This window comes from Semicossyphus pulcher, unplaced genomic scaffold (genome assembly GCF_022749685.1).
Source record: "Semicossyphus pulcher isolate SPU_LCO1_2020_fin unplaced genomic scaffold, fSemPul1.0.p SCAF_20, whole genome shotgun sequence".
In the NCBI taxonomy this organism is placed as follows: Eukaryota; Metazoa; Chordata; class Actinopteri; order Labriformes; family Labridae; genus Semicossyphus; species Semicossyphus pulcher.
In genome coordinates this window covers 12251552-12278999 of record NW_027211694.1, presented here as the reverse complement: position 1 = coordinate 12278999, position 27448 = coordinate 12251552, and the positions used below count along the sequence as shown (strand labels likewise).

The following is a 27448-nucleotide window of genomic DNA, read 5'->3' as shown; positions in this document are numbered from 1 at the left end:
AGGCTGTGTCAAAGAAAATTGAAGAACAAATCTCAAACTGTCTTGCAGAGAATAATGCCCACACCAAGTCAATATTCTCACTAAATGATTAAAGCAGGAGAAATTAGAGCAAGCTAAAAAGTAGACAAAGACAGTGAAAAAGTAAAAAAAAAGACAGTGTTCCTGCTGGATGTTAGAAGCTGGGTTTGGGCAATCACTAAGCAGCTCATTAGAGCTAATAACAGCAGTTAATCAGAGTGAGACTTAGAACAGAAGGGCTGACCAACTCTGACCAGACTACGGGGAGAAAGAAGCCGATATTAGTTAACCGTCTACTGGCCGAGATCCATTTAACAGACTGCTCAATCTATAGACAGACAAAGGCAGATGGATAGATAAAAAGAGAATTTTGAGCAGTCAATCTTCTCAGTGACTAAGATGAGACTTGAACAGCAAAACATGTTTTTGGTGGTTCACTGATGGAAAGTTTTCGAATAAGTTTAGATACTTCAAACATGTATTCACAAAGCAATAAACTTCAGTGAGACTCCCATCTGTTCGTTAGGAGTGAATAAAACCTAATGACATGGTATGTTACTGGCACCAGAATACATACAAGTCTTTTAGACTTATTATTAAGAATACATTTGGTATTTTAGAATCTTTCTACGACCATTCATAATGAATCCCATGTTTTCAGGATGCAGTTGAAACCCAAAAACAACAACATAGTCCAGCATGGTAGGGCAGACCTTGCCACAGCTCCAGCTCCATGCCTGTGGACAAACAACAGATCAGAGGAGGGGTCTGACCAGAAGAGGAGATATGTGAAGAAAAAAAACATTAAAGACACATCAAAATGCCAAAAATGAATGCTTAGTAAACACAATGCTATTTTACTGCAAGATGTATGTACTGACTAACTTAGCACATTATTAGTGCAGAATATGAGATAACGGTTTGAGAGAAGAACAAATCTTAATTTACAGACATAGTTTCTAGTGTTACTCAATTCAAGTTTCAGTTTTCACCCAGTCTGATGAGATTTCGGAGATATTAGCTCCAGTCTGTGTTGTGTGCATGTCTGTATTTGTAATAGCTCTCCTCCGCAGTCTGTGCCCTGTGTGCGGTGTTACACTCCTGCAGGCATTACATCAGAGCTGACTGACAGTATGTTTCCATCTCCCTAGCTTTGTCCCTGGGTGCTCCACGATCCCAGTCTATCTGCACCTCCACACAGACACACACATGCATATGATGCAGAAGTTGTGTGTGTGTGTGTGTGTGTGTGTGTGTGTGTGTATAAGTAGTCCTTGCTAGGGATGCAACGATTAGAGATTTTGATGATACGATTATAATCTGAGAAATAATCACGGTTTCACGATTATTACTATTAATATGCATTAATTAATTTTACTGTTTACCTTTCTCTATAATTTACCTTAATTTTTAAAATTCACACAAATCCTTTTCTCTTGAGTCCCACACTACCTTATTTCTCAACACCTATAACATTGTATTACCCAGTCACAGAGTCACAGACTCATATAACAGTGCTAGAAATGTGTAAGTTAAATTTACTTTATTATTGGTTCCTTGAACTTTTCTATTAATGGCTCCCAGACCCTGAACTGTTGTAGTCATTTGTTCTCAGTTTTTGTTTTTGTTACCCCACTAACCACTCCGAATTTTGTATTTGTTTTTATTTACTCCATAAGTGTGTTTGAAATTTTATCTGCTTAAACCGACACACACCTCAAAAAATACATCTGATCAACAAATATATCTAAAGAAATACACAGTGTTGGGAGGAGATGAATAGCAAGAATAGGTTTAAATTAAATATTAATAGCTTTTATACAGACTGTGTGGCTAAAACACACCAGCAGCTTAATTCTACTTCATAAGACTTCACTGTATGTTATTAAAATATGCAATAATAAGAATTGTACAAGATGGAAAATGTAAAAAAGTAAAAAAAGATAAGTTTGCCGTTCCATAAGGTAAACGAAGGTTTCCAGGAAATATGACAGAGAGAGGAGTAAACTTCCCAGTACAGAGAAATTAAAATATCCTCCCTGCCTACCTCGACTTGCACAAAGAGGTTCTCTTTCTGAGTCATTATATGGTTGTATACAGTGATATGTGTTTAGATAGAGCGGATCCCTGGCTCCTCCTGTCAACATGTCACAGTATTTTTGGGCAATGTAGTGGACCCTAATTTGCATCCAAATGCATAGCCAACAATTTTTGCAAATGATCAGTTGATTAGTTGCTTTACATGGAGCATACAGTTTGAGTGTGTGTTTGTGTGTGAATGCTCACATTTAGTGAAAAGCACCTTGAGTGGTGAGACAACTAAAAAGATGCTATATAAACGCAGTCCATTTAACATTTACTATTTAATACCCAGTGTGTGGTACATTAGCAGCATTTAGGTTGTCTGTCAAATTCAGCCCCAATCTGTTGGATACATTTACAAAAAAGTGTACTAGATTAACTTTATGTTACATGTTAGGATTTGAAAATGTATCTTGCCAGCACAGACACACACATAACTGAATTAATACTGCCACAGAGGAGGCTATGCAGTCACCACTTTTCATCAAATAGAAAATAAATTCAGCAGTACTGAATTTCAAACAGATACAGTACATAAATGATGAAAAATATATTTAAAACCTTTAAGACTGGAAAAACAAATTTATGTGCACACACACAGAGAATGAACATCAAGCACACAAACACCAGCTATCACTAACAGACAAACGCTCCAATTCATATGTGTATTCAAACACACAAAGGCATTCACACTTTCAGGCTTGACAGTTACATACACAGAGAGATTGCACTTTCAATTTAGTGTCAAGCAAGGAGAGCCAACTTATAATTGAGGCATTTCCCAATCAACATCAATCAGTTTTCATTTTCTATTTTGCCCAAAACAGTAAAGTTAGAATATTTCTGATGATGTCATTGAAACAGAAAGTTTCTAATAGAAAATGTATATTTTGTCTAATACAGAAAAGGATAAGATGGAATCTATTCTTTCGCCAATAAGGAAATAAACTGCTGGTGATAGTGACAGATTTGTAACTGCCTGTTTTCTGTCCCCAACAAATTGTGAAGCAAATCTAGGTTTTGTGTACAGTAAAGGAATAGCAGCCTGTCATTGTCTGTTAAAATGAAATAATTTTGCAACAAACTAGTGAATATAGGAGCCAGTAAAACCCAGAGTAAAAGGAGAATGTGTACAGTATGCAAGGCTTCAGTTTCGAGGGGTATTGTGTTGGGTGGCTATTATAGGCCTACAGCTGCTAGTTGTTTGTTTTTCTTGAACTGAGTAAGATTGGCACTCGATATTAGCCTCTACACAAGTATTTTTATAAGAAAGGGTATTGTGAAGGGCCTAGTGGTTACAGAACCTGTCTAAAGGAAAGGGTCACTTAACGCTTCTATTTCCTTAAAATTGCATGTATAATTCACTAATGTGTCCTGAGCAGAAAGCAGCTGCTCTGCATAAGCAAGTGATAAAGAATATTTTGTAAAAGTAAAAGCACATTTCTCTGCATTTGTGAAAACTTAAAGAGGCTCCTTAAGAAACATCATCTGCCTAGAGATCTGAGGGTTCTTTTATGTGTTGAAAAAAGTTTGCTTAAACACATACACGTACACACAAACACACAGCATGATCTGATCATACAGGCATACGATCTCTGTGCACCTCATCCTTTCTGTCTTCTCTAATAAGCAAAAGCACAGATCTACAAAACTGCTCTGACTTTACTGATGGCCCCGGCCGGTTGGACACCGTATTTGTCTTTCTATCTCTGTTTGCTCCTCAATAAGTGCTGTGAGTTGAGTTGTATAAATGTCTAAAAGACTTCTCTTTTCAAAGCCCGTCTTCAGTAATTCACTTTGCCATTTGGAGATGAGCCTCAACTTCTGTTGCAATAAAGTGCTTTTTAATTTTTAAAATACACCTAACCTTTAGTTTAGTCCTCATCCTTTCCTCTAGGCGTCTTGCTCAAGAAACAAATTATTCAAGTTCATGGAGGACAACATGTTTCAACAAGGTCGTAGAAAGTAAATTTCAATCTTTTTAAACAACTTTCGATTTTTAAGAACCAACACATTTTTACAAAAAGCCAGTAAACATTTTTTTAGGCAGGTCTATTATTGTAAAATTCGGTGTATAAGACGCACTTTTTCTAAAAAAGTGGGCATATATACCACGTGACCAATATACCAGTATAAAATGCAGAGAGAGGTATGTTATTGTGTTACGGTATTTTACCCAGACGATGCCGCTATAATCTAGCTAAAGTTGTCGGTTGTTAAGAGGTGAAGTCACACCTCTACATTAAACTGTTTCCAGGTCCAAGCTGCTACCTCTCCTATTTACAATATGCCACAGTGTTGTTTTAAGTGAGGAAAACTAACTTGATTGCAGCTTATGCTTCGTCGCTGACATGCACCGCCATGATCGCTTTTGCAGCCGCCACCCTCACAACAACCAACGCTACAGAAGGCTTCCCTCTACCACTAGCTACAGCACTGATAGCTAGCAGGATTGCAAACTCGACATGGTGAAAACAGATGGTCGGCTATAATTTGTTTTAAATGAAAATAAATTGAAATATTGTTGAAATATCTTGTGTACATGTTTTTATTAATAAATAGCTATAGAAAACCTTTTTCCTTCGGGGATACCCCCAAAAACAAACCTTGTCTCATATTCTGGTGCAACTTATATTCCAGAGTTTATAGTAATTATTCAGAAGTTTATGTGACAATATGAAAAACGACTACATTTTCTGGACAAAAGTTTTCAACATTGACACTATCTTAAATACACACTTTATAACAAAATGTTACTTCTTGAATTATAATATATTTAAAAATCTTGGTTCCATATATAATAGTTAACTGAGGTTAATTCAATACAGATGAAGCACTTCTTTCTCATAGTGGTGAACAACACTCAGTACAGAGCTGATTGCTGAACTGGTCATGAAACCCTAGCAACAGAAAAGCTATTGCTAACCACATAGTGCCTGCTATGACAAATACAGCTAGACAGCAGAGGATGGTGATCAGGTACACCAGTTGATAGGAAAAGGAAGGACTGCCTGGGCTCAGTCACTTCCTGACAGCATGGGGCCAAATTTCCCCTTTTTGAAAATGTGGTTTTCCTGCTCTGTTGTTAGTCCCTCTCTGTCATCATCCATGCCTTCTCTCTTGCTGTTAATCCTGCCAAAAGATACTCTGGCTGCTGTTATCTTTAACGTCTCTATTCGTCTCCATTCAAGCTGTGGTTCTTTTTCACGTATAGTTGTCAAACCCTTGGCTATCTGAATTGTATTTTTTCACATACACTTCCTAATCCCTTTCCCCATTTCAATTCAACTTGCTCCTTTGTTATCATCTTCCTTCAAAGGGGATCCATACTTAGACACTGGCATGCAGATTACATTATGGATCCACTCCAAGATCAATGGCCGCACCAAATTAAAGAAGAGCTGGCTAGCTTCCTGGCCAGTCATGGCCCATCTTTCCCTTGATTAGATCACTTCTATTGTCTGCTAATGGGTGAGGAGAAACACTGTGGAAGATAGGGGAAAACAAAAGCATGTTAATGCTCACAGTTAGAGAATAAGTAAGATAGGCTCACTAAATCAATTTCTCCTTTGACACAAGGGAGGGCTGCTAGACTGCTTAACAGTCCAGGTGGATACAAAACAACTTTAGTGGCATTTTTCCTTGCACAGCATCAAAAGACTTTATCAATGATCTACCAATTGGAACTTTTCAATTTGGATTAACAGTCAAGTGTTAATGAAAGTTGGTGACAGAAAGAAAAAAGGGGAAGTGCTGTGAAGATAGAGTGGCTAATAGGTTGAGCCATCACTCTGCATTGGATCATGAAAAGGTAAATGGAGGGCATGGAAGCTGAATAAGCACTGCAGTGCAAGACCAGAGCTGTTCTGTGACACAGAAAAGCAAGAGACACAGAGGATGAGACTGAAGAGAAAAACAAAGAGAAACGAACAAAGTGGCAGATAAGAGAAGTACAACAAAAGGAAGACAAGTCAGCCATCAAAACCATACAAACAAAGTCATGGGGCAACTTGTGGGCAGCAGTATGGTAATGTGATTTGGTATTTATGTCCTACCCTAAGCTTTAACCTTTCTACTTTTTGCAGCCTAAACACAAGACCATTTGTGACTCTGAAAATCAATCAATGAATCATGAACAATCTCAAAAAAGGAGAAGAACGAGAATGACAAAGACATTATTAAAACTTGGTGTGCTCTACTTTGAATAAAAAGTACAACATAAGTTTCTGACTAAATTTCTGAAAACACTTGGTTCTAGATAGGCTCGTGTTCGGTTTAAAATGACAAAACAAGAAAAAACTAGCTATTTCAGTATAATCCCAAAACAGATTATAGTTTACTATAATCCCCTGACTAGATCGGGTTCAGTATCTTAGAGATCGAATTAGGACATCCCTTCTGGAGTGAATTATATAAAGAGGTGTTTCTGATATTCTGCCCCTCTCATGTATGTGAATAGTGCAGACAAAAATGCGGAACTCCTCTTAATATAATGCAATTCAGTGAAACATCACTGCAAAATACAGATGTAGTTAAATTAAAACCCCTCTGATATTTTCAATAAAACTGAGCATGTATTACATTTGTAAAGGCAGATTTTATGGCAGAGCTGATCTATTGTATCACATTAGGGTTGTAAAACTCTGCTTGATTAAGTATTCCATTTGGATATCCTGAATAAGGCAATCTTAATTTGCCGCATTTTCAGATTAAAATATAAACAACAAACAGAATCACAGTTGTTAGCAACCTCTTAGATTTTTACGGTGAGCTCTGTTCATTGTGGCAAACAAGTTTGGGGTTATCAGTTTCCAACAGCTGTATAGAGCATATTTAGCAGATTTCAGGTCTTTATGTTGGTTTCAGGACCTGCAAAAGTATCGATTCGGTTCTCGAACTGTTCTTTTACTCAGGAGTTGGTTGAGACTGAACATAAATAAATAAAAGGAGAGGAAGCTGTGTGTGTACAGCTTATTTCTGCTGCCCCAAGTGGCTAAAAAAATATTGTTGTGATGTCAAATAAAGGATATGCTTTTCATTCTTTAAAAAAGAAGAGTAGAACTACAAGAAAAGTAGAAAAAGAAAAAAAAAAGATTTTAAAATTATTAAATTCTCACTTTCACTCTAATTTTCACTCTGTCACTCTGGCAGGGCTCGATGTTTCTGAAGAGGTCAGTGATTGACAAAACAGGCTCCTGCCTCTAGGGTTTGAAAGACCTTTTCACAAAAGAGAAGGGGGGTTGAAAATGTCAGGTCTTTGACCAAAAAACACTTTCACATGTTACTACTGTTAATATTGTCTACTTGGTTGGATAAGTAGCATTTAGCCAACATGTCTAGTTTGCCCATGTGCTCAATTTGTAGTACAGTTTATATGTAATATCCTGAGATTAATTCTGACTTGATACACTGGTGAGCTCCCATACAAAGGAGAGAAGGAAGAGGGAAGAATGGGGAAATATAATGCCAGAGAAGAAAGAAAAATGAATGAAAGGGACAACCAGAGAAAGCAAAAGAGCAACATAGCATGAAAGGGTATATCACTCCCAGCCGCTCAACAAAGAAGCTGAATAAGGCCTATGAAAAAGCCAAATCTCTTTCTGCTTTGGCTCTGTCTCCATGTCAGAAAGAAGGGCACATAACAACAACAATGTAGTGCATTAACTCATCATGTAGATGCCATCAAGGCACGTTTGAAAGTCTGTTGGCTGTGGATGTTTTCCAACAATCATTAGTGCGTGGAAATGCAGGAGGAAAATAGCAGGGTGATACCTTGAAGATCTGACTAGAGCCTGAATCACCCACAGAGAAAGACACGGACAGAGGAGAAACAAATGCAGAGACAGATAGACAGAGATAGACAAAAAGTTAAAAAACATTGCTGAGTGCTATAGAAGGGGAAGGTGGCAAGACACCAGTGAACATGACAAAAGGTGGAAAAGGGAAGGAGTGAGATTAAAAGGTGACTTAAAGACAGTGGCGTTTACATACATCATTGTGCACACAACTTGTCTGAGGTTAGTAAATTTAAAAGACCATTTTCAAAAGATACCTCACAAAAAGCAAATAATAACAAAATGCTGCCTTATACAACTCGGTTGTAAGTGCAGGTCTCAAGGTCAATTCAGTTCTGTTTCTGATTTCTCTCTAAATAATATTAAAAAAAGAGTACAGTCTAGACCTGCTCTTTTTGAAAAGTGTCTTGAGATAATGTTGGTTATGATTCAATTTTAATTGAATCATAACACTTCTTTTGTCAGAAGAAACTGCTCGTTTTCACCAGATTTTAGGTTCAGCGCTAACACTATCCTCTTCCTCGCATAAAACCATTGAGCAAGCTTTAGAAGATGGAGCTCAAACATTGTCAGGACCACTTTTGATGTTGCAGCACCCAAAACTTTGCAAAAATGGAACCATGACAATCAGTTTTTCAAACAAACCTTGCTTATCCTGTTTGCTGCAACATGAAGAAGGCTGGGACATCTTAAATGGTAACAACTCAAAGTGATGTTCACTCAGTCAGTTGCATTGCTATCAGTTCATAATTGGTGTACTAAAACAATCCTGCAATAATTAGTACCTTAAAAAGATTGTGATATTTATATTTGTTCATTTTGTAAGGGTCAGTTTTACTGTAATGTCTGTCATGCTGTTGAACTGGATATAATTGTCCTTAAAAAATAAGATAAATAAACAAAGTAAAAGTGAGAGTAAAAGTACAGAAAAAACCCCCTGATTTGTTTAAGTAAAGTGTTGTGTGCCAAAAGCTGTTTAGAGGAGCACAGGAGTAATGGAGTCAAACCTACTTGTGTGTTTCCCACCACTTAACTTGTGGATCCTAATTGTATCTCTGTGACCACAGTTGGTCTGGAGTGTGCATTGTAGTCCCCAGAGTATTGTGGTTTCCACTTAAAAACTCTATTCTGAATGGCTTCAAAGATAGCCTGATGGGCCAAAAGATAGCACAAAGGAACCAAACAAACAATGTATACATGAGATTAATGGAGAAGCTCACATCACGAAACAAGCAAGCAGAAAAGCACACATCACATGGCATGACATGGCTCTTAGCAATTAAAAACAAATTTGCATACAGGAAATAGTCTGAAACCTTTCAACTCATTTTCAATCTCCAGGGCGCATTATCAACTGGCATTAGGGGTGGGAATCGCAGGGTAACTCACGATACAATACTGATACATAGCCCATGATAACGATAATATCACCATACAGCGATTCTGTGATAATTGATATATTTCAAGACAATCATAAAATGATACATCACGATATCTGATTATTTTCTGCTTCGGCCAATGAATGTCTGTTCACGTTACTATCATTCATGTCATAAGCACTACTGTGAGGAGTCATGAAGTTGTGACGGGGTGAGTCAAAATCACAAGGAAATCTGTTTATAGCACCGTATATTTGTAATTTTAAATATCGATATTTGGCGCCAGCCTTTTGATAATTGTATAGACCAAAACAGGCATTGACCAAAACGTCCCTGCATGCTATAACCAATCAGAGCAAATTAAAACTGTGCCAGGAAGCTACGTTAAAGATTCAAGAAATTTTGCTTATAGGTCAACATGGGCTTTTCTCATGACATGATCTAGAGGCAAACACTTGTATCTAACTTCCATGCTGATGTATACTCACTCCTAAGTGGATTTACAAAGTTCCACATAAGCGGAAGCAATTGTTTTCTCTCCCAAATGTGAAAATCATCATGTATTGGGTTAACCTGAATCAGTCCAAATGGAAATCTATCTGAACAGGGAAACAGATGTATCTGCGAGAAAAACATGAACTCAAAGTTTTGTATGGCTCCCAGGCCACTGTAGAGATTACCTGGCCTACATATCTTGCTCTTCAGATGTGAGAAAACATGTTGGTTTGGTAACAAAACGTGTCATATCAATATAATCTTTTTAGTTTTTTCAGAAAAAAAAAAAATTGTGATGATTATTCCCACTAAACGTTAATCTCATCGCAATCGTAACATCTGTTAAAATAATTCCAATGATTTTATTTTATCCATATACTATTACTACTCTTAAAAAGGGGAATATGCTGCAAAAAAAGACTAAAGGTAATTAATTAATTCAAAAAAAGCACCTTTGCAATAAGGGAAAAAAAGGGACATTAAAAATATGTGGGGTTCATTCATGAAAGCCCTTTGAAATAACACAATTCGATTAGATTCCCCGACACAAGAACAATATAGCATTTATTGAAACTATATATCACACCCCCTGTGAGCATGCATGCATGTGATGCATAGGGCCTTCAATAACTGTATCATAACATGTCCTTTCTCTAGTGTTAAATGTCTATTAAAAGGGACAAAAAAAAAGATTTAAGTCAAATCAAACCACCATAAAATGTACAGACCTTTAAAGCTTTCAGTTTTTTTTGTTGCTGCTTTGTTTCTGCCAGAGTATTTTTCTAGTGTCAACAGAATTAAGTTTGAGAATAAAATAAACATTCGTCTGCGTAAATGTGACATCACAGTGTGGTAAACACAAAGCAAGCTCACACCTACGTATGTCTGGCTCTCTTCTCACAAACACTGCACATAAGCCAGGCAGTCTCATCAAGTAGAATTCACAAGCACATTGAAACCCAAACAGAGATTTAAGTTTGTATCTAAATCAAAGAAGAACAGATACATGCAATAAGGGATAGGGGACAGAGGGCACAGAGCTGTAGGAGGATTTCACTAGCGGGAAAGTTGTGAAAAAAAGACTACCTTAAGGGTCCTCGGGGGTGGATTCCCTGCGACCTGTTGTGGTGAACCCTGAGTCTTAACAGCTAAAAAGGTGCCCCCTTGCACAGTGGAAAGCAGCTCTTGCAAAGGATGGGCATCAAAAAAGGCAACTGATCCTCACATCAAAAGCACGTCAACCAAAACATTACAGTTTTTAAGTGAAAAGGAAAGTAGAAGAAGAGAGAGAGAGAGAGAGACGGCACTCACCAATGTACTCAAAGACGTAGACGACAAAGAACGGTGTGACCAGATCATTGATGCCTTGCACGTAGCCACTGGCTGGGTGGCGGATGGCCCAGATAAACAGGATGCGCTCAAAAATCTTACAAACACACAAACAAACACACAGACATACTGTGTCAACAGCAGTTTGCAGGGGGGAAAAAATGTAAATTACACACTCTATCCACTACTACACAGAGTTAGTCAATTAAAAAATGATAAGAAACAGAAAAGTAAAAAAGTCAGTAACTGCTAAGTATAAAATGATTCAAAGGCACTTCATGAACCAATCCTTTAACTTACGGTAATACTAATTTCCCTCACAAATATACACTTCTAAAGAATAATGATAACTGTCTGCTTAAATAGTAATTCTGATAGCAGATTATATATTATCAGAAAAGTAACTTTTAGAAAGTGAGTGAAGTGTAGGAAGACCTCAGCAGATTTCAGAACAATTTGAGGCAGGCCAAGCTGGTCAGGTGCAAAGCAGATAAATCTCAGTCACTGTGTTGTTTGCTTTGGCAATAAGTCTGGCAGGAACACTATACAGATCATTGCGTATGTAAAGGATGACACCTGAAGAGATGTCCACTGTCTAGAATGGATTTTAATTTTAGCTGTAAAAAACTAAACTAAAAAAATAATGCATCAATAAAAATAAGACAGATTAATCATCATTAACTATGCCACCTGATTACACATAGGCTCTCTACCCCTTGCGTACCTGGCAGATTAATATCTACACACATACCATGCCAGTGGTCCATCCCTCCTGTAAATGCCTTGATTGAGATGCAACCTCTCCTGTGTTATATTGTTGTATAGACTTATGCCGTTGTTTTAAAAGCTTGTTAGTCGTGCCATTGTCACTTAGTACTCGGGCTGGGCGATATGGCTAAAATCCTATATCACAATATAGGATTTTTCATATCTCGGTAACAATATATATCACAATATATCATGTTTTCTAGTAATTTAACAAATAATTAGTCTATATGAAATAACCACATGGTAAAGCCTATTTTTGGATAATCCTGTGTGACTTGACAAATAAAAAGTATTGACTTTCCGTTTTCGCTTGGGCTGAGCCTGAGTTCTAATATCCATGTTAATCAACAGCGCCTCCCTCTTTGGTTAGCTCAAGATTCATTCCCACGTGCAAGGACTAGAACATAAAGCGCTGTGAAAATGACGTAAAAATTGCTGTAAAGCAGTTCAGCTGCTGGGTTTGTCACATCACGATAGAGACAATACAGAAAAACACATATGATAGACATTTTCATATTGTTTTAATGGTATATTGCCAGCCCTACTTAGTGGCACTTTTTAACTTAAAATGAGGTACTTAAAGGATGATAGCGCAAAGGTAACCGGCGGTTAGCATGCTAGCGCAATGGTAACCGTGATGCTGTTGGTGTTAGCTCTGCGGGGCGGGGCGTATTCTCGCACAAGAGAGTGAGAGTTAGCTTCTGGTGACGAAGAGCCCAGGAGGAGGGGCCCAGTTTGAATGAGTTGTTGACAAAATGCAAGAAAAAATACTACTTATTATACCTTTAACTCTGGTTTGTTCACAAGAAAGGTCCGCAGGGCACTTTAATAGTATATGTTCTGATAATAGCTCTATGCCTTTATTAAGAAATCTGAAGATGACATTTCTTGAGTTAACTATAAAAAATACACAAAGAAAGCTTACTTTGAACTTTATTCTCTGCCTTGGTGTTGGTCTTTACCCTCTTCTCCTACCTCCCTCACTGTCTCTGTCTATTCTCCTCTGAGTCTGTTTCCTCCCAATTCTCATGCACACTTTCTGATTCTCAATATTGCTTTTTTTAAAACAAACACTTTTATCCTCATAATGGATGGCTGTAATGTTGCCAGCCTAAATGAATAAGTTGAGGCTAGATTTTCATTTTGTCTTTCTACTGATCAAATGAATTTCCCCCTAAAACACCCACAAACTCTCACACCTTGCTCTACAACACCCATCAGGCACGTTCTTATTTTGGAGGGTATGTCACAAACCCTCTCTATTTTACTTAAAGCAATTCAATCTCTGGAGATACTGGTAAGATTCAACTCCTGATTTATTTCCCTTATACATTCTCTCCTGAAATCCTTTTCACCTGCCTCCACTCTTTTACATACCCTTTACCTTCTAAAAGCCCTGTAAAAGCAATCTGGCAAAAAAAAGCAATGATGCTGTTGCTAGCAGGTGGAGTGGGTAATGGAACTTACTTTACATTCAAACTCCAAAAGCTGGCATGCAGATTTTACATTGGCAACTACTCACAGAACCCATGACTTACAGACTACCTTTCCTTGACTATGTGCAAACCGTTTTGGTGTGTATGTATGTGACACACAGAAAATACAGATGTGGCGAAACTACACTCTTCAAACACCAACCAAACAATATCTACTTCAGGTTTAAATATGAGTTCACTCGAAAGATGGTAAACTAAGCATTCTTCTCACATTTTGTACAATTTTTTTCTCACACTGTGGTGCATCTCAGGACAGAAAATCCACTTCCCTGTTACTCCTATGCCATTACACTATGGCTTCATCAAATTAGTCCCAGTCCCCAAGGGCCAGGGTGTAGTAATCACAAGAGGTGGAAATTAAATTGATAAGAAAAAAATGGTGTATGGTCAAAGAACTCCTTCTTAACATCTGCCTAAATATTCAACAACTGGACAAAAAACAAGTGAAAGATAGGAAGCAGTTATTTTCAGGTGCCTCCACACTAAGCAAAAATGAATAACAATATCAAAAAGTGGGCCTTTGGAGTCTGTTGCATGGCAAAATATATGAGAGCTGGATGAATATTACAAAATACATAGACTATATACTGGAGCAATACATACTATAACATAAGATAAGAGGCAGCCTCCTTTTATGCCACCCAAGAAGAATTTCAACAGAAGGTGGTGCTGCCTGTTAGTGAATGAGGGTGTGTGTCAATTAATGCAGTTTTAAATGTATAAGACTGTGCACTGAAAAAAAAAACATTTACAAGTGCACACATGCATACATGATCGATGATGTGATTGCCTTCACCTATGTGTGAGTAAAAACACAGTTCATTCCAGGGATCCATGGCTGTAGCCTGAACCGCAGTATGGAATTTCTTTAGTACCAGTTTTACACATCAACTATTTATGTTACACTGTTTTCCAACTTCTACTTGCAATAATTAAAAACTTGTGGATTCCAGTTATGTGTGCCTTGGTGTATGTTTTCATAATGTATCCTAACTACAGATAGTTATTGTTTTATCAAACAAAATGCTTTAGAGGGTTTTAAGATAATTAGTTCTTATGTCAGTATAATACAGTAAACAAACTGTAACAAGAATTGTTTTTTCAGGAGCACTTACAAAGTAGAACAACGGCACAGGAGAGTGCTGACCATGCAAAGTGGAAGTGTGTGTGTATCTGATCACATGCATGAGGACTGGCTTTAATAAATCCCTCTACAGTCATATTAGTTTGTGTTTTAGCTGCATGTCCGTGTGTGTGTGTGCCCATGTTAAACCATGCAGTGCAGAGAATTTTCCCATTTCAAAAAGACTGCATCAACAATCACCTTTTCCCTTTGCAAATGAATTCATTTATAAATGTAATACTATTAATACACCCCTTCAAAGGGCAATAACCTTTTTGAAGGAATTTATGTTTTCAAACCAATTATGCTTTTATATTTATTTTTTACTCGCACCAAACCCCATTTATACTTTATTTCTTAGATGACCTAACAGAGCAGTGCCACTGTTTATGTTTCTCCCATCTCTGCCCAAATTAAGCAAGGAAAACCCTCCTAGGTGAGGTAGTGTGTGTGCAGCAAAGGGGGTCTCACCTCTTGGACAGAAGCTTGTTGAAAGAGAGGAATAAGGGGATTAGTTCTCGGTATGTCAATGTGAATCTGCAGAGAGAGAAAGAGAGAAAAAAAGACAAACACTGAAGCAACGGGCATGTTAGCACAGATCTGGCCAATACAGACAGTGACAAAGGCAGCGAAGAGCAACAGTTAGTGGATTGGTGTCCTCGATTGAAGGCAGACGGGGGGTTACTGTTTTCTGAAATGGAGAGCAGGTGTGGTCAGCTGTGCATTTGGGCATCTTTGCCTGTCAATGTGTATTTCTTAGCTTCAAAGTACATTTGTGTATGTTTTTTGTGTGTTGGACCACACTTACACCATTTCAGAGTGTCTACCCCGCAGATGAACATTATGACAGGCAGGCAGATTGGTCAGAAGGGAGCCAGACGGATGCAGGACAGCAGCTGGAGCCAAGCCAGCTAAAATAGTTCAGACCGGACTGGCAGACTGTCTGCGAGAGTGTGTGGCTTGTTACTGATAGAACAGTATTCACAGTAGTCCTGTCTGCTCTGTCCACCTTACCTCTGTTACCTTTGGCTGCAGCACCAAAGACTCAGGACTCATCCTAGGAATGTCTATGTGGATCTGACAGCAACATGGGAGAAAAGGTGTTAAACACACATACTCACACACACACACACACACACACACACACACTAAAACACATGAGTACCAATGTAGAAGTCATCTCAGTGCATTTGTCCTGAAATGTTCTGCATTAAAAACGGTTTATAGCCAGCTTTGCCATCGCTTCAGATGTTTTCAGAAAGGGGCAAACCCCCAGAAAAGAGCACATTCAGGCCAACAGTTAAACTCTAAATGTGTGCACTTAGCTCAAATAGGTAAATATAAGGCCTTCTTATGTGTTTACATTTGGTCAGACTGTCCTGCAACTGGTTGTTGGAATATGATTTTTTGCCAAGTAACTATGTTTGACAGATCTAGTGAGAAAGCAGCATGTCAGGCAGATTAGCCACAATTATGAACAAAAATTTTTGCAATTTTCCTTCATAATAAAAGCAAATGTAGTGCACTTAATGTTTGTAATATTATTGGTATTGATGTTGAGCCAAACAGCAAGTGGAATGGCTATGTAATGCTTGTACTGCTGGGATCACTGGGATCAAAAAATCAAAAAAAGGAAGCCCTCTACACTCTACAACTTTTAGGAGCCTCCAGTCCTTTGTTTTAATTTGCTGACCCATGTGTTTTGACTTCCAACATCCCCCTATTAAACTGTAAGTTGTTACTGCCAGCGCATAATATTAAACAGGCAATCTGTACAAAATCTGCAAAGTACCAGTAGATAATGTGATAAAAAAAAATGAATGACTGGTTGATTGAGTCACGCAAACCAGGAGTAATATAAGAGTGAAAGTAATGCCTTCATTTGACAAAGTGCAATGAGAAGGATTTAAGGGGGTTGCTAGTGTTGCTTTGTAACTGCTGGATGAGTAAGTAGGCAACTGCATTCTTAAACTTTAGCCACATAAACTCGGTAAGCCTATAACATTGCAAGGGTCTGCTACTGTTAATATAAAACAGGAGCATTTCTGGAGTATTTCTGCCCCCTACTGGTCATATTGTTTTAATGAAGCTTTGACAGTAGAATCAAATTAGTTGATTCAACTCCAGTCTCTACCAACCATGGAGCTACCAGGCCCTTCATTGTATATTCTAATAGCTTAAAATAGAGAAAAGCTACATTTTGTTTAAAAACTTTCTTCTGGGAAGGGAAAAAAATTGCAGCAGTACTTCAAAAAGCTTGCAGTGCAAGCTGGGACTTCTACAATGACAACATCCATATGCATATGTATACACAAACACACACAAGCTGTTCAGGCAAGTTACCAACAACGTAAACAGATAAATAAAAGAGACAGATGGACAGATAGAAGAAGAGACATATACTTTGGAGATAGACGAAGAGATGGTCTCAGGATGGACCATCCCAAATGAACACAGACAGATATAAAACAACAACATAATAACAAAGCCACCTAAATATAATACAGAAAAAGTAAACATTGTCACATATATTGATTGCAAAATCAACAGTACGTGCAATCACACATTATCTTACATACAGTAAAAAAAATTACATTTTTGCTCATTTAATTAACATAAACAGTATTGGAACAACAGAATTTGGGAGAAAAGAGGCTTCAAGATGCAACCAAACAATCCTCCGAGCAAAGTATGCCAGCTTTCTGGCGCAGCGCAGAGGGGTTCAATGGGTAATTGGATGGGATATGAGAAATGTGTGTTTTTTGCATTAAAGAAGATATAATTTTCAAAGTCAAAGAAAAGTGTTCATTCAAACAGCTCTCTGAGCTTGCAGCTAGTTATCTCTGCTTTTTGAACAGAGCCTGACCACACTTGAGTGTATGTGGGTATACCTGTCTGTATGTATCCTGATGATGTTCGTCATTGCGAGAGTCGTAGTATTGCTGGATGAAACCAAAATATTCTTGTCGCTTCCTCTGTAAGACGCTCTCTCTTCTTTCTGCATTAGCTGGAAGGTAACCCTAAGAGAGGGGGCGGAGAAACAAAGAAAAGGAAGAAGGGCACAGGAAAATAAGAAAATTTAAATTGTTGGCATGTTTTAAATCATGTGTTTAAACATACATTATTTTTCTGTTAATCTTATTCTTGGTCCTTATAAACCAAATCAATGTATATTTTTGATCTCAACAAGCTTATTGTCAAGGTAAAGTTGTGATTATGAAATAAAACAAGAGTAACATACCAATTAAAGGCCAATTAAAACTTTGGCAACTCACTGGTATTAATTTACAAACTAATACGACTGTCTATTTGTTTCACCCACAGGTTCCTTATAAGACTCATAAATTCAGCCCCGTAGACAGTAAGATCATTTATTCCATGTCTGAAACTTTATGCCATTTTTGTTGTCTGTCTACGCAGGCTACGCATCCTCCGTACACCGCCTCCTTCAAAGGCTGCAGCCCTTGGATCAGTCAGTCTTTTTGAGTTAAATTTCAGCAGGTGCCAGCTGCTTCACAGTATGGGGGGTATGGGGTTGCTTTTGCTCAATGACATTTTGAGGAGTCCCTTCTCATCGAGCGATAACAGTTTCAGGAAAATAAATTCAGGTATCCTACAAAAAAGAAAACTGCGATATGATAGTGACTTAAATTTTTCAAACTCCTGTGCCACAGCCAAATCAGCCAAGCAACCATTCATTTTATTCTCTGTTCTTAACCCTAAAAACTAAATGTATATTCTTTCACCACCAAGAATCTCAGAATGAGCTGGCTTTCATTCATCTACACCTCCTGTCCCATCTACCAGACTGCTGCCTTCTCTGCCACAACTGCCAGCCAGCCAGTCACATTTGGTCCTGCAGAAATCAGGATAAGCACTAAATGTGACTTTTTTCACAGTCACTCTCTGCCAAAATTTCCATGGGTCACATGTTGAAACCACTCCATCTGCAAAAACACACACCATGCATGAGTTCACACACAAACACAAACCACAACAGGCCAGCTACAAATCAGTGGACTCCGTTGTCGTGTGCACTCTGCCAAATGAGGGAGAGGAGAGCATGTGTGTGTTGAAGGTTAAAAGACAGCTTAGCTGAGGTCAGTCACACACTGCAGATGCATCACTGCTCGCTAGGACAGTACCCACCCACCTCCACCCCCACCCAAAAATAAATATTCCAATACACACAGAAAATGTAATAATTTCAATGTATGTACATGTTAAAGGTCTTTGGTTTCTCTGAATTAAAGCCAAAATCTGTAGAGAATCATCATAATGTTTGACATAGTGGTGCATCTTTTTAAAATAATTGGTAACATAAAAAGATGCAGACAGCACAAACAGTTTCTTTCTCTTAGGAAATAGGGAATAATAAAAAAGGGAATTTAAGTCATTGAGTGTGACTCACAGTAAGAACATTGACGGCCCAAGATAAGCGTCCTTATGCTTGAACTTGAGTGATTTTTTTCTTTTGTGGTCTGCTGGTTTAAAAGGTGAGTGGAGAAATCCGAGAGAGAAAAGCTTGTGAAGCATGAATGTGTGATGGCTCAGCATGACCTGCAAATGGTACAAAATGTGGCTGCACAGTGCTTCCTCCTGCCTCTGTTAATCAGTTTACATAAACCTCATCACTTCATTCTTCCTTGAATTCATCTACCCCTCAATCCGTCCATCCCTCTAATGGATCCTACACTCCAGTAAAAACTGAAGAAATATGCTTGGGGAATCCCTTTGGGGAATTTAAATTAAAGACTTCCCACAATCTTAAATTATTTCTCCTTAGCAGCCTCACATTATATTGGAACCAGACTAGAAACTGTCCCATACTAACACAGCAAACAAACTAAATGTAATATATCATATAAAATGGTCCTGTCTCTTGTGTTTACAGTTACATCTGGTAAGCAGAGCAGATCTCTGTTTGGAAATGTGATGGCCGGACCAGCAGCCACACAGTGAACAACCGAAATGGTGGAAGCACTTCATCCGTTTCATTTATTTAGTTTGTTTCTTTTTAGCAAAACATTCAAGATGCACATATATAAGTTGACAAATAATAACTGGACACATAGATTTTGGTTTCAAATAACATACTCATAGTTTTATTAGCAATAAGTTGACATCACAATTAACCTTTTTGAAGCTAATTGACATCTGACTACTCAAGATTTGCCAAGACCATAGTGATTGACCAGAAAATTGTAGTCAGGCAAAGCTTGTAGTCCTGGATGCCATTCACTAGTTAACTCCTTATACAGACTTAATTTAACAGAACTTAAAGTAATAATCTCAAGGATTTTCATCGACATAAATGTCTATCGTCGAATGAGGTAACAAAATGCTGATTGAGCCTATGGCCCACTGATGAAAGCCTTTTTGCATTTGTAGTATTACAGACCGGGTGTCTGTGGGGACTTTCGTGGAAAAAAATCACAAGCGGGAGCCAGTTAGTGATGCGTTTTCCATCACCGAGCAATGGTTGGTCTGCCAGAGAGGGTAGGTGGAGCTAAGCGGCTGCTTTTTCTCTGCAAGTGTTGCGAATAAACAGTAATCTACTAGCCGTGGAAGTCACAAATGCGACATTGTCTGTATATGTGGGAAGTGTGCTCCCTCAAGAACTATTTTTTTTTTTTTTTTTTTTAAATTGTATTTAATAATACAATACATTGACTTTCTAGAATACAATCCATAATATTTATAAACTGTTGATTCTATATCGTCAAGATAAAGGTAATGTTTGTAAAACATAAAAATCATCTGGGCCTTAAAAATAAAAACTTAAATCTCTTATGTTGTATTTTGTATTTATTGTGGTGACGGATTTTGAGTTTAATAATCCCTCAGAAATGTAGTAATACAGTCTGTACAATCTTAATTGAATTAAAGTGATTTTTTTTTTCAGTTTTGAGAGTAAAAGTTATTTAGATCAAAATAAAAATGAGTTGTTTCTACATTGAATATGAGAAACTTGGTTATTCATACCCCGTGATCATCATTACCATGATCATTAAAGTATCAACGGTTCTGATTGTTCTCTTGACATCTGCTCCTCAACATCTCAGCAACACACTGCTGTGCTGAGCGTGTTAGGTTCGGGAGTTAAAGATGAGCATAGTTTTTTTCCTCAGAATTCCTGAGAATTACCAGTAAACAAAAGCACATGAAAATGCTTTTAATGGTTAAATATTCAGTAATCGAGTTCTTTGAAATCGAAGGCTTTAAAGTTTAAAAGAAGAAATACAAGGACTTCCTTCCCTCACTTAGTCAACAAGACTTTTTGTACAATCCAAAGGAGGAACTGATTTTGCCCAGTAAGCAATTGGCACTGCTGCTTTTCACTCAACTCCTCTCTTGAGGATGACTCTTCCTTAATAGTTAGAGAAGGTTAAAAACAGAGAGTGTATTTCCACACAGACATACAAAGCCAAGATTTAAACACAAAGGCAACATCTTTCAAGGCAATATCTGAGCTATTTGACATATGATCTGGGATGTGACAATGTGAGGTGCAGAAACTAAAAAGGATTAATGCTCTAACCTTGATGTATGCTTACTCTATGACTGTTATAGTAGAGGGATGTTGATCTCAGCTGTCTCATAAAAGAAAAAAACATTGCGTTGTAATTTACTCTCAAGCAATATAATTATTTGTTCTGTTGTAAGGAAACAGTTCAACATAATTGTTTTTAAATCTGCTGCTGCTTCACTGATAGTTCTCATATAACCCTTTAGCCTTATCAATATTTTCATTAGTTTTTTCCTCTCCCACTTCATATTTAACAACCACACCCCATTAGCATATGTACATATTGCCAAAGGCTGGCTGACATTCTTACATAAAGCAGAAAAGTCATTTAATTCTCCTTTTACCTTCAGGCTTGGACACAAAGTGCTCTTTTAAAAAAAAAATTAAATAAGACGGTATTATTTCGGAAATAATAGGAAGTCCAACCAGATGTGTTTCTGAGGCCGGGGGCAACCTGTGGAGCCTGTTGCTCAAATAGGGAAAGGGGGTAGGGGGAGATATCCACTGAGGCAAGAAATTGCTCTCTTCCTCTCAGCCAGGTTACTTTTTTTTAATTTCCACACTGGCTAATAACGGTGGAGACAGTTATGGACGATTTCTGGGATGTGGTGGTAAATGCAGGCCGTTGGGGGAGCATTACCTAACATTAAGTTCTAACCTCAGTGGGGAAACTTATTTCTCGTCTCTGTCAGCTAAAGAAGAGCGTGGCTCAAGCATGCCTGCAGGAGGGGAGGAAAAAATCAAATAAGTTGGGTCTCGCTGGTGAACAGGAGAAGGGCACAAGGGACATCACTAGAGTGAAGTTTTATTAGGTGCTTCTGCTAAGTTTATGGAATACAGCGTGGGCTGTGAGACTGAATGTGTGTGTCTGTGGTGTGTGTGTGTGTGTGCATGCCAGACAGAGGGTAGATTTATTCGATCCTGATCCCTTCTATCTATTTCTCTGCCGGATCATACCACAGACAGGACAGAGAAGGCAGTCACGTGTTATGACAATTCCGAAGATATGAGCGCTTTCGACACTGTGCCCACTTTTCACTTTAATCCAAACCTTGGATAATCCATGCTATGAGGCCCTGAGAAATAGAATTATATTGAAAATGATGCACAGGGGGGCTAAGTTAACTTTAGATGTGGATCTTAAGTTTGCAAAGTCAAAATCCCCCTATTTATTCATAAAAGGCATCTGGACATATGTCCTCAATAAAGATATGAGTGAAATGCCTTATATTGCATTAAAGCATTACTTTAATTTCAAATTACTTTCCAACCTGTCCATGTTCATGAAAGACAGGAAAAAAGGTGCTGGCCTTCATGATGGAAAGCAAATGACAAGAATGGTTGTATAAAAGAGCTTTGCGGCTTTATAGGTTGAAGGAGGATGAGGGTGTGACATTGAAGCTTAGTTTTTAGCCCCTTTTACACAGCCTGTTCAAGATGGGACTGTTACGCATTTGTCATGCTTTCTGTCTGTGCTGGGGCAGAGCTTCATTACACTGCCTGTATATACTTAAAAACACACAAAGACACACAGGGCTCGACAGGAACTGTGTGCTAGTTGCCATTGGAAACCCCTTTGAGAAATTGGCAACCATTTATTTGCCTTGCCATCAGTTGCAACCACAACCATTTGGATGAGTGAACGTGAATGTGAATGTGGATCAACAAGCAACCTCTGACTAGCCAGATTCCTTTTTGAGGCATCTGTGAAGAAGCACGAGGGATTGAGGGAGGGATCTTAACTGATAATGACTGTAATATACCTGTAATATAATTTAAATCAAGTATAAGAGAAATCACAAACTTCAAAGATTGTTCATTAGTTATTGCAACTAAGCCTTTAGACATAGTTTTTTTGTCACATTCTCATTTTTAGGGTAGTGATTAATGTTTTCTGCTTACTCCAAATGTAAATTAGTGAGTAAGTAATAAGTGAAAATGGCTCTTTCTTATGCCAGATAGCAAACTTGGCAAACACCTTAAAAGTCTGTATTGAGATCTAAAAAGTGGAAATTGAAACAACTGAACAACTGAGTGTTATCTATGGTACATAAGCAACATGACACACATACATGTTCACACATACACAAACTAGGGCTGTAAGTTTTCCCAAAAATGAAGGTCAAAGTAATTCAATGTGATATGGAATTTTAATTATATCAAACTCTAAAAGTGTGTGGTGGGGGGGGGGGGGGGGGGGGGTACATAGTGGTAGATTACATATTGGGTACGTTGTGTGGTACATACAGGGCCTCTGAGGTGCGTTGGTGTTGAGGTGGTCAGTTCTGTCTCATACAAGAAGCATAGCTCTGTTTTGGGAAGAGCTAAATGAGAGTGGGGTAGGAGAGCAAGTGAGAGAGAACAGAACTGTGTGCGCACAAGTACATGAAGTGTCGGCAGCAGCAGAAGATCAGAGAAAAGTATGATTGTAGCTGTATAAACAACAGACCTGTACAGTTTAGGATGTGTTTGCGCCTAATAAAGCCTACGACTCCTCAAGACTCAAGCTGCACTCCCGTGTCTTGCTTGCTGCTGGCGTATCAAAGTGACGAGAGTTAGCCCTTAAGCTAGCTATAATTTCAGCCCTGGAGCAGTCCAACAATAACTCTCCCCTGTTCTTTCTGACTACGGTCTGGACGTTGAAGCAGGAAAGGTTAACAATGGCTTGGTTCATTGGTTTCCTCAATTGGTTTGTAGCAGGCAGTGTATTATCGCCATCTGTTAGAATCAATTGGAATACAAGGCACAATATTTTTAATGTGATAGCATTCTGGGAATCTGGAAAGCAGATTACTTATTTGTGCATGGGCAAGCGTTATCTGCTGTTTTTCAATTTTGAATTCTATCATATCATTACAGTTCGAACTATTAATATTTCGATTGAAAAGTGACAGCCCTACCACAAACAGCTAAAGTGATGATGTGCCAAGTTGTCCCCTACCCCACTCCATTCCTACTACCTACACCGCAGCCAATGCTTTGCAACTACAGCAGCAAAAGCCCTCACTTCAGTAGAGTACCAAACAAAGAAGCCAATAATGGTTAAAGCACCCAGTTGGTAACCTCCCACCACCAAAAACCACACACAGCCACACAGATACACACACACACACACACACACTTGTACACAAACACACACACCTTTAATGACATCTTTTCTGCGGCACATTAGCTATTGTGCAGTAATTAATGGGAGAGTCATGCCGTTCAAAGAGCCAGTCTTCTCTCTGCAGACTAGGAGCTATACACCACAACAATGGCTTAATGAGTAAACACACACTGCATGTCTCATGAATAAATTATTTTTGCATCGCAATTCATTTTCCCTATTGAAGTTTAAAAAAAGCAGAACTGTTACCAGTCTTCATAAATCAAACAAGTAGAGGGTTGGGCGAGAAAACTTGACAACAAGTTTGTGTGTGCGTGTATGTGCATGTGTGTGGGTGTCTAAGATCCTCTGTAAAGCGTATCATTTGTTCATTAGCATCTGTTTATGTGTGTGTGCTAATGTGTTTATGTGTCTGTGTGTTTATTTGATGAATGCTTCACTTAAGGGTTTAAGTATACGGTAAAGGTTTTTGTTTTTGAGTGTGTTTGTACCTAAGTGTTTTTGTGACTGAACTAGTTCAGTACATGTGTACATTTGTGCTTCTGTGATGTACAGGAAACTTACTGAAAGGAGCTTCCACGTTATCGGTCGAACTTGTCTTGGGATTCCAGACCAGCTGAGTTTCCGCAGCTCCTCTGTAAAACAACAACAATACAAGATGGTCCAATTTTAGATTCAACAAGGAGACTTTGCTTTCCTCAACCAATCTTAGCAGACTGACAACAGTGACCAATATTACGTTTCCACCAATTCTATCTGCCATTATTAGCACATTAGAGATATGTGTATATTGGCATATAAAACAACAGATGCAAAGAAATGAAAAGATGTGTATGTGATTATTTAGTTACAAATTGTATCCAACAGATAGCATTAACAAGTTCAACTTGTCCCTGCTAAATGTCATCCAGTTTAATACATATACATATAGTAACAATAGTTTATAAAGTTAATGTTGGCCAGTATATTGTTGTTGAATCCTTTAACTCTCTTCCATATTGATAATAAAAAGGGGACTGAAATGCAACATTGGAACAGTTTTGTTACTAATTAATGTTGCCCCAGACCAATGTTTTAACTAATTTCCCTGCAGAGAGCGCATATTTACCTTGTATGGTGGATCTTCTATGATTGTGTGAGGTTTGACTGCTTTATGCAATTGTGTAGAGAATTCAGATTTTGATCTGAAGTGTCAATACTGGCATCAACCTCTAAAAAAAAAAAAGACCTGATTGAAGATGAAAAAAGAAAACCAACTCATGTTTCACCACTTTTGTTTCACCTGAAAACAATTTCGAATCAACATTTGAATGTCCCAATTTTATGGACTCGTGATGCATGCAAGCCCACATATTGACTTCATGGCTTTGCGAGCATTAATACTGTCTTACTACCAGAAAAGGAATCCATTTATGACAAAAGATTATCACAATACAGACTCTTTTTGGCTTTTTCATTCTTGGATGTTAGTAAATTATTGAATTTCAAAATCTATCAACCAACAATGTCCTCTCTGTCCAAACTTCCCCTTCTTTCTTTCTTTTTTCCTTCACCGAAATTATTAGATGGGTTAGAAGTGGATTATTAACTACCTTCTCCCCAGGCCCGGTATAAGAGTCGGCAGACTATAATATAAAATAAATCTGATGGAAAGGTGCAAATTGGACTTTTAAATTGGTGGAGAACAGTTCCCTTTGGGCCCATGAAAACCCAGAAAATACGGCTTAATGTTGGGTGCTACACATAACATCCGGCCCATATGCCGTTCTCACACACACACACACACACACACCTACACACACCTACACACACCTACACACACCTACACACACCTACACACACACACACACACACACACACACACACACACACACACACACACACACACACACACACACACACACACACACACACACACACAATCTTGAGCATATTGGGAAGGTGGAAGAAAAGTGTGGGAACTAAAATTTTATAATTAATTGATGCAACACGGTTGTTTTATATCCTTGCAAAAGTAGCTTGCAGCTTGTATTTTATTTTTTTTGACTTGGACCTTTGCGATACACCTGGCAGTCTGTCTGTGTTGTCACAAAGGCATGTCCACACTACAACCTGCTCAGCCTTTCGTCACACATGTACAGACCTATATTAATAAAAGGCAACCTCCACTGAGTGATGTAAGTAATTATTTGTATTCTGCCTTAACCCATCATAATGTTGGGAAATGCCATACCATGATCCTTTCAAAAGAAGAAAAATAATATTTGAGGCTATCTGAAGTTTTTGTGGAGATTTTTTTTCATTTAAAGGAGTGATATTTTTTTCATTTAAAGGAGTGATAAAAGCTTGTGATTGGCTACCATAAGCAAATCTCAAGATTTAGTCTAAGTTTGAAATAGAGTGAAACAACACTGCCGCTTTTTACTGACTAAAGTAGGGAGGCACTAAGTCTAACCTTTGTGTGTTCGACTAGTAGCCTGAGTGAGCTGGGGATCGAACCTCCGACCTTCTGTTTGAAAGACTACCGACTACCACTAAGCCACAGCCGCAGAGACAGACAGCCACAATTAAATGGTCATTTTTCTCATATAAAATAGATTTTCTTTCCAATATAGGGGTGGCTGTAGCTCAGTGGTAGAGTCAGTTGTTTTTCATTGGAAGGTTGGGGGTTAAATCCCTGACTGCCACAGTCACATGTCGAAGTGTCCTTGGGCAAAACAGTGAACCTAAAATTGCTCCCGGTGGCATAGCCATTCTTCACAGTAATAACCATTCCAAGAGGACAATTAATAGCTTAGTATGTAACAGTGCATTTTGAAATGCCTTTCTTAAGAAGTAAGAGAGAACCTAGATGAGTTCTCGTATCAGGGGGCTATATGTAAGATTTTACATATATTTATTAATCAAATATAATTTTTTATTGCCAATGTGTGAAGGGATAGTAGAGGAACTGATAAATTGAGACCTTCCCCAACTTCCTCCATTGGCCCTAACAACCTGTGGGCTGATTTTTATGTAAAGCACTCGGGATGGTTTTTCCACGAAACAAGAGGATGTGACGTATCTGTGCATTCGCAAGTACCTCTGCCGAGGTCTTATTATCTGTATTATCTATTATCTGTCTTATTCTCCGCTTCTACAACATGAGACAACGCAAGCTGTGAAATGGAGCTGATAATGCGAACAAACGACCGGCACCCACAACAACACCAGTACAAACGACACACAAGAATAAAAACATAAAAAAGTTTTATCTAGTGAAGGCCGTCTGACCAAACAGGAATGTGATGGACGTCAGGGGGAAAACTAGAGTCAACATGGGCAG

At 38.2% G+C, this 27448-nt stretch overlaps 1 protein-coding gene across 2 annotated transcripts in view; it reads right to left on the bottom strand.

Moving 5' to 3' along the window:
- Positions 1-27448, bottom strand: part of tbc1d22a (TBC1 domain family, member 22a) — a 121516-nt gene that overhangs the window by 74004 nt on the left and 20064 nt on the right. The window contains exons 6-9 of one of the 2 annotated variants that reach the window (XM_069670990.1): positions 24688-24758; positions 17377-17505; positions 15500-15562; positions 11081-11195 (exon numbers count right to left, since the gene is read on the bottom strand). In XM_069670990.1, the coding sequence (XP_069527091.1) occupies positions 11081-11195; positions 15500-15562; positions 17377-17505; positions 24688-24758 (378 nt within the window). Of the gene's footprint in view, positions 1-11080; positions 11196-14956; positions 15023-15499; positions 15563-17376; positions 17506-24687; positions 24759-27448 lie in introns of both variants that reach the window. The other variant, XM_069670989.1, reaches the window with a different exon arrangement.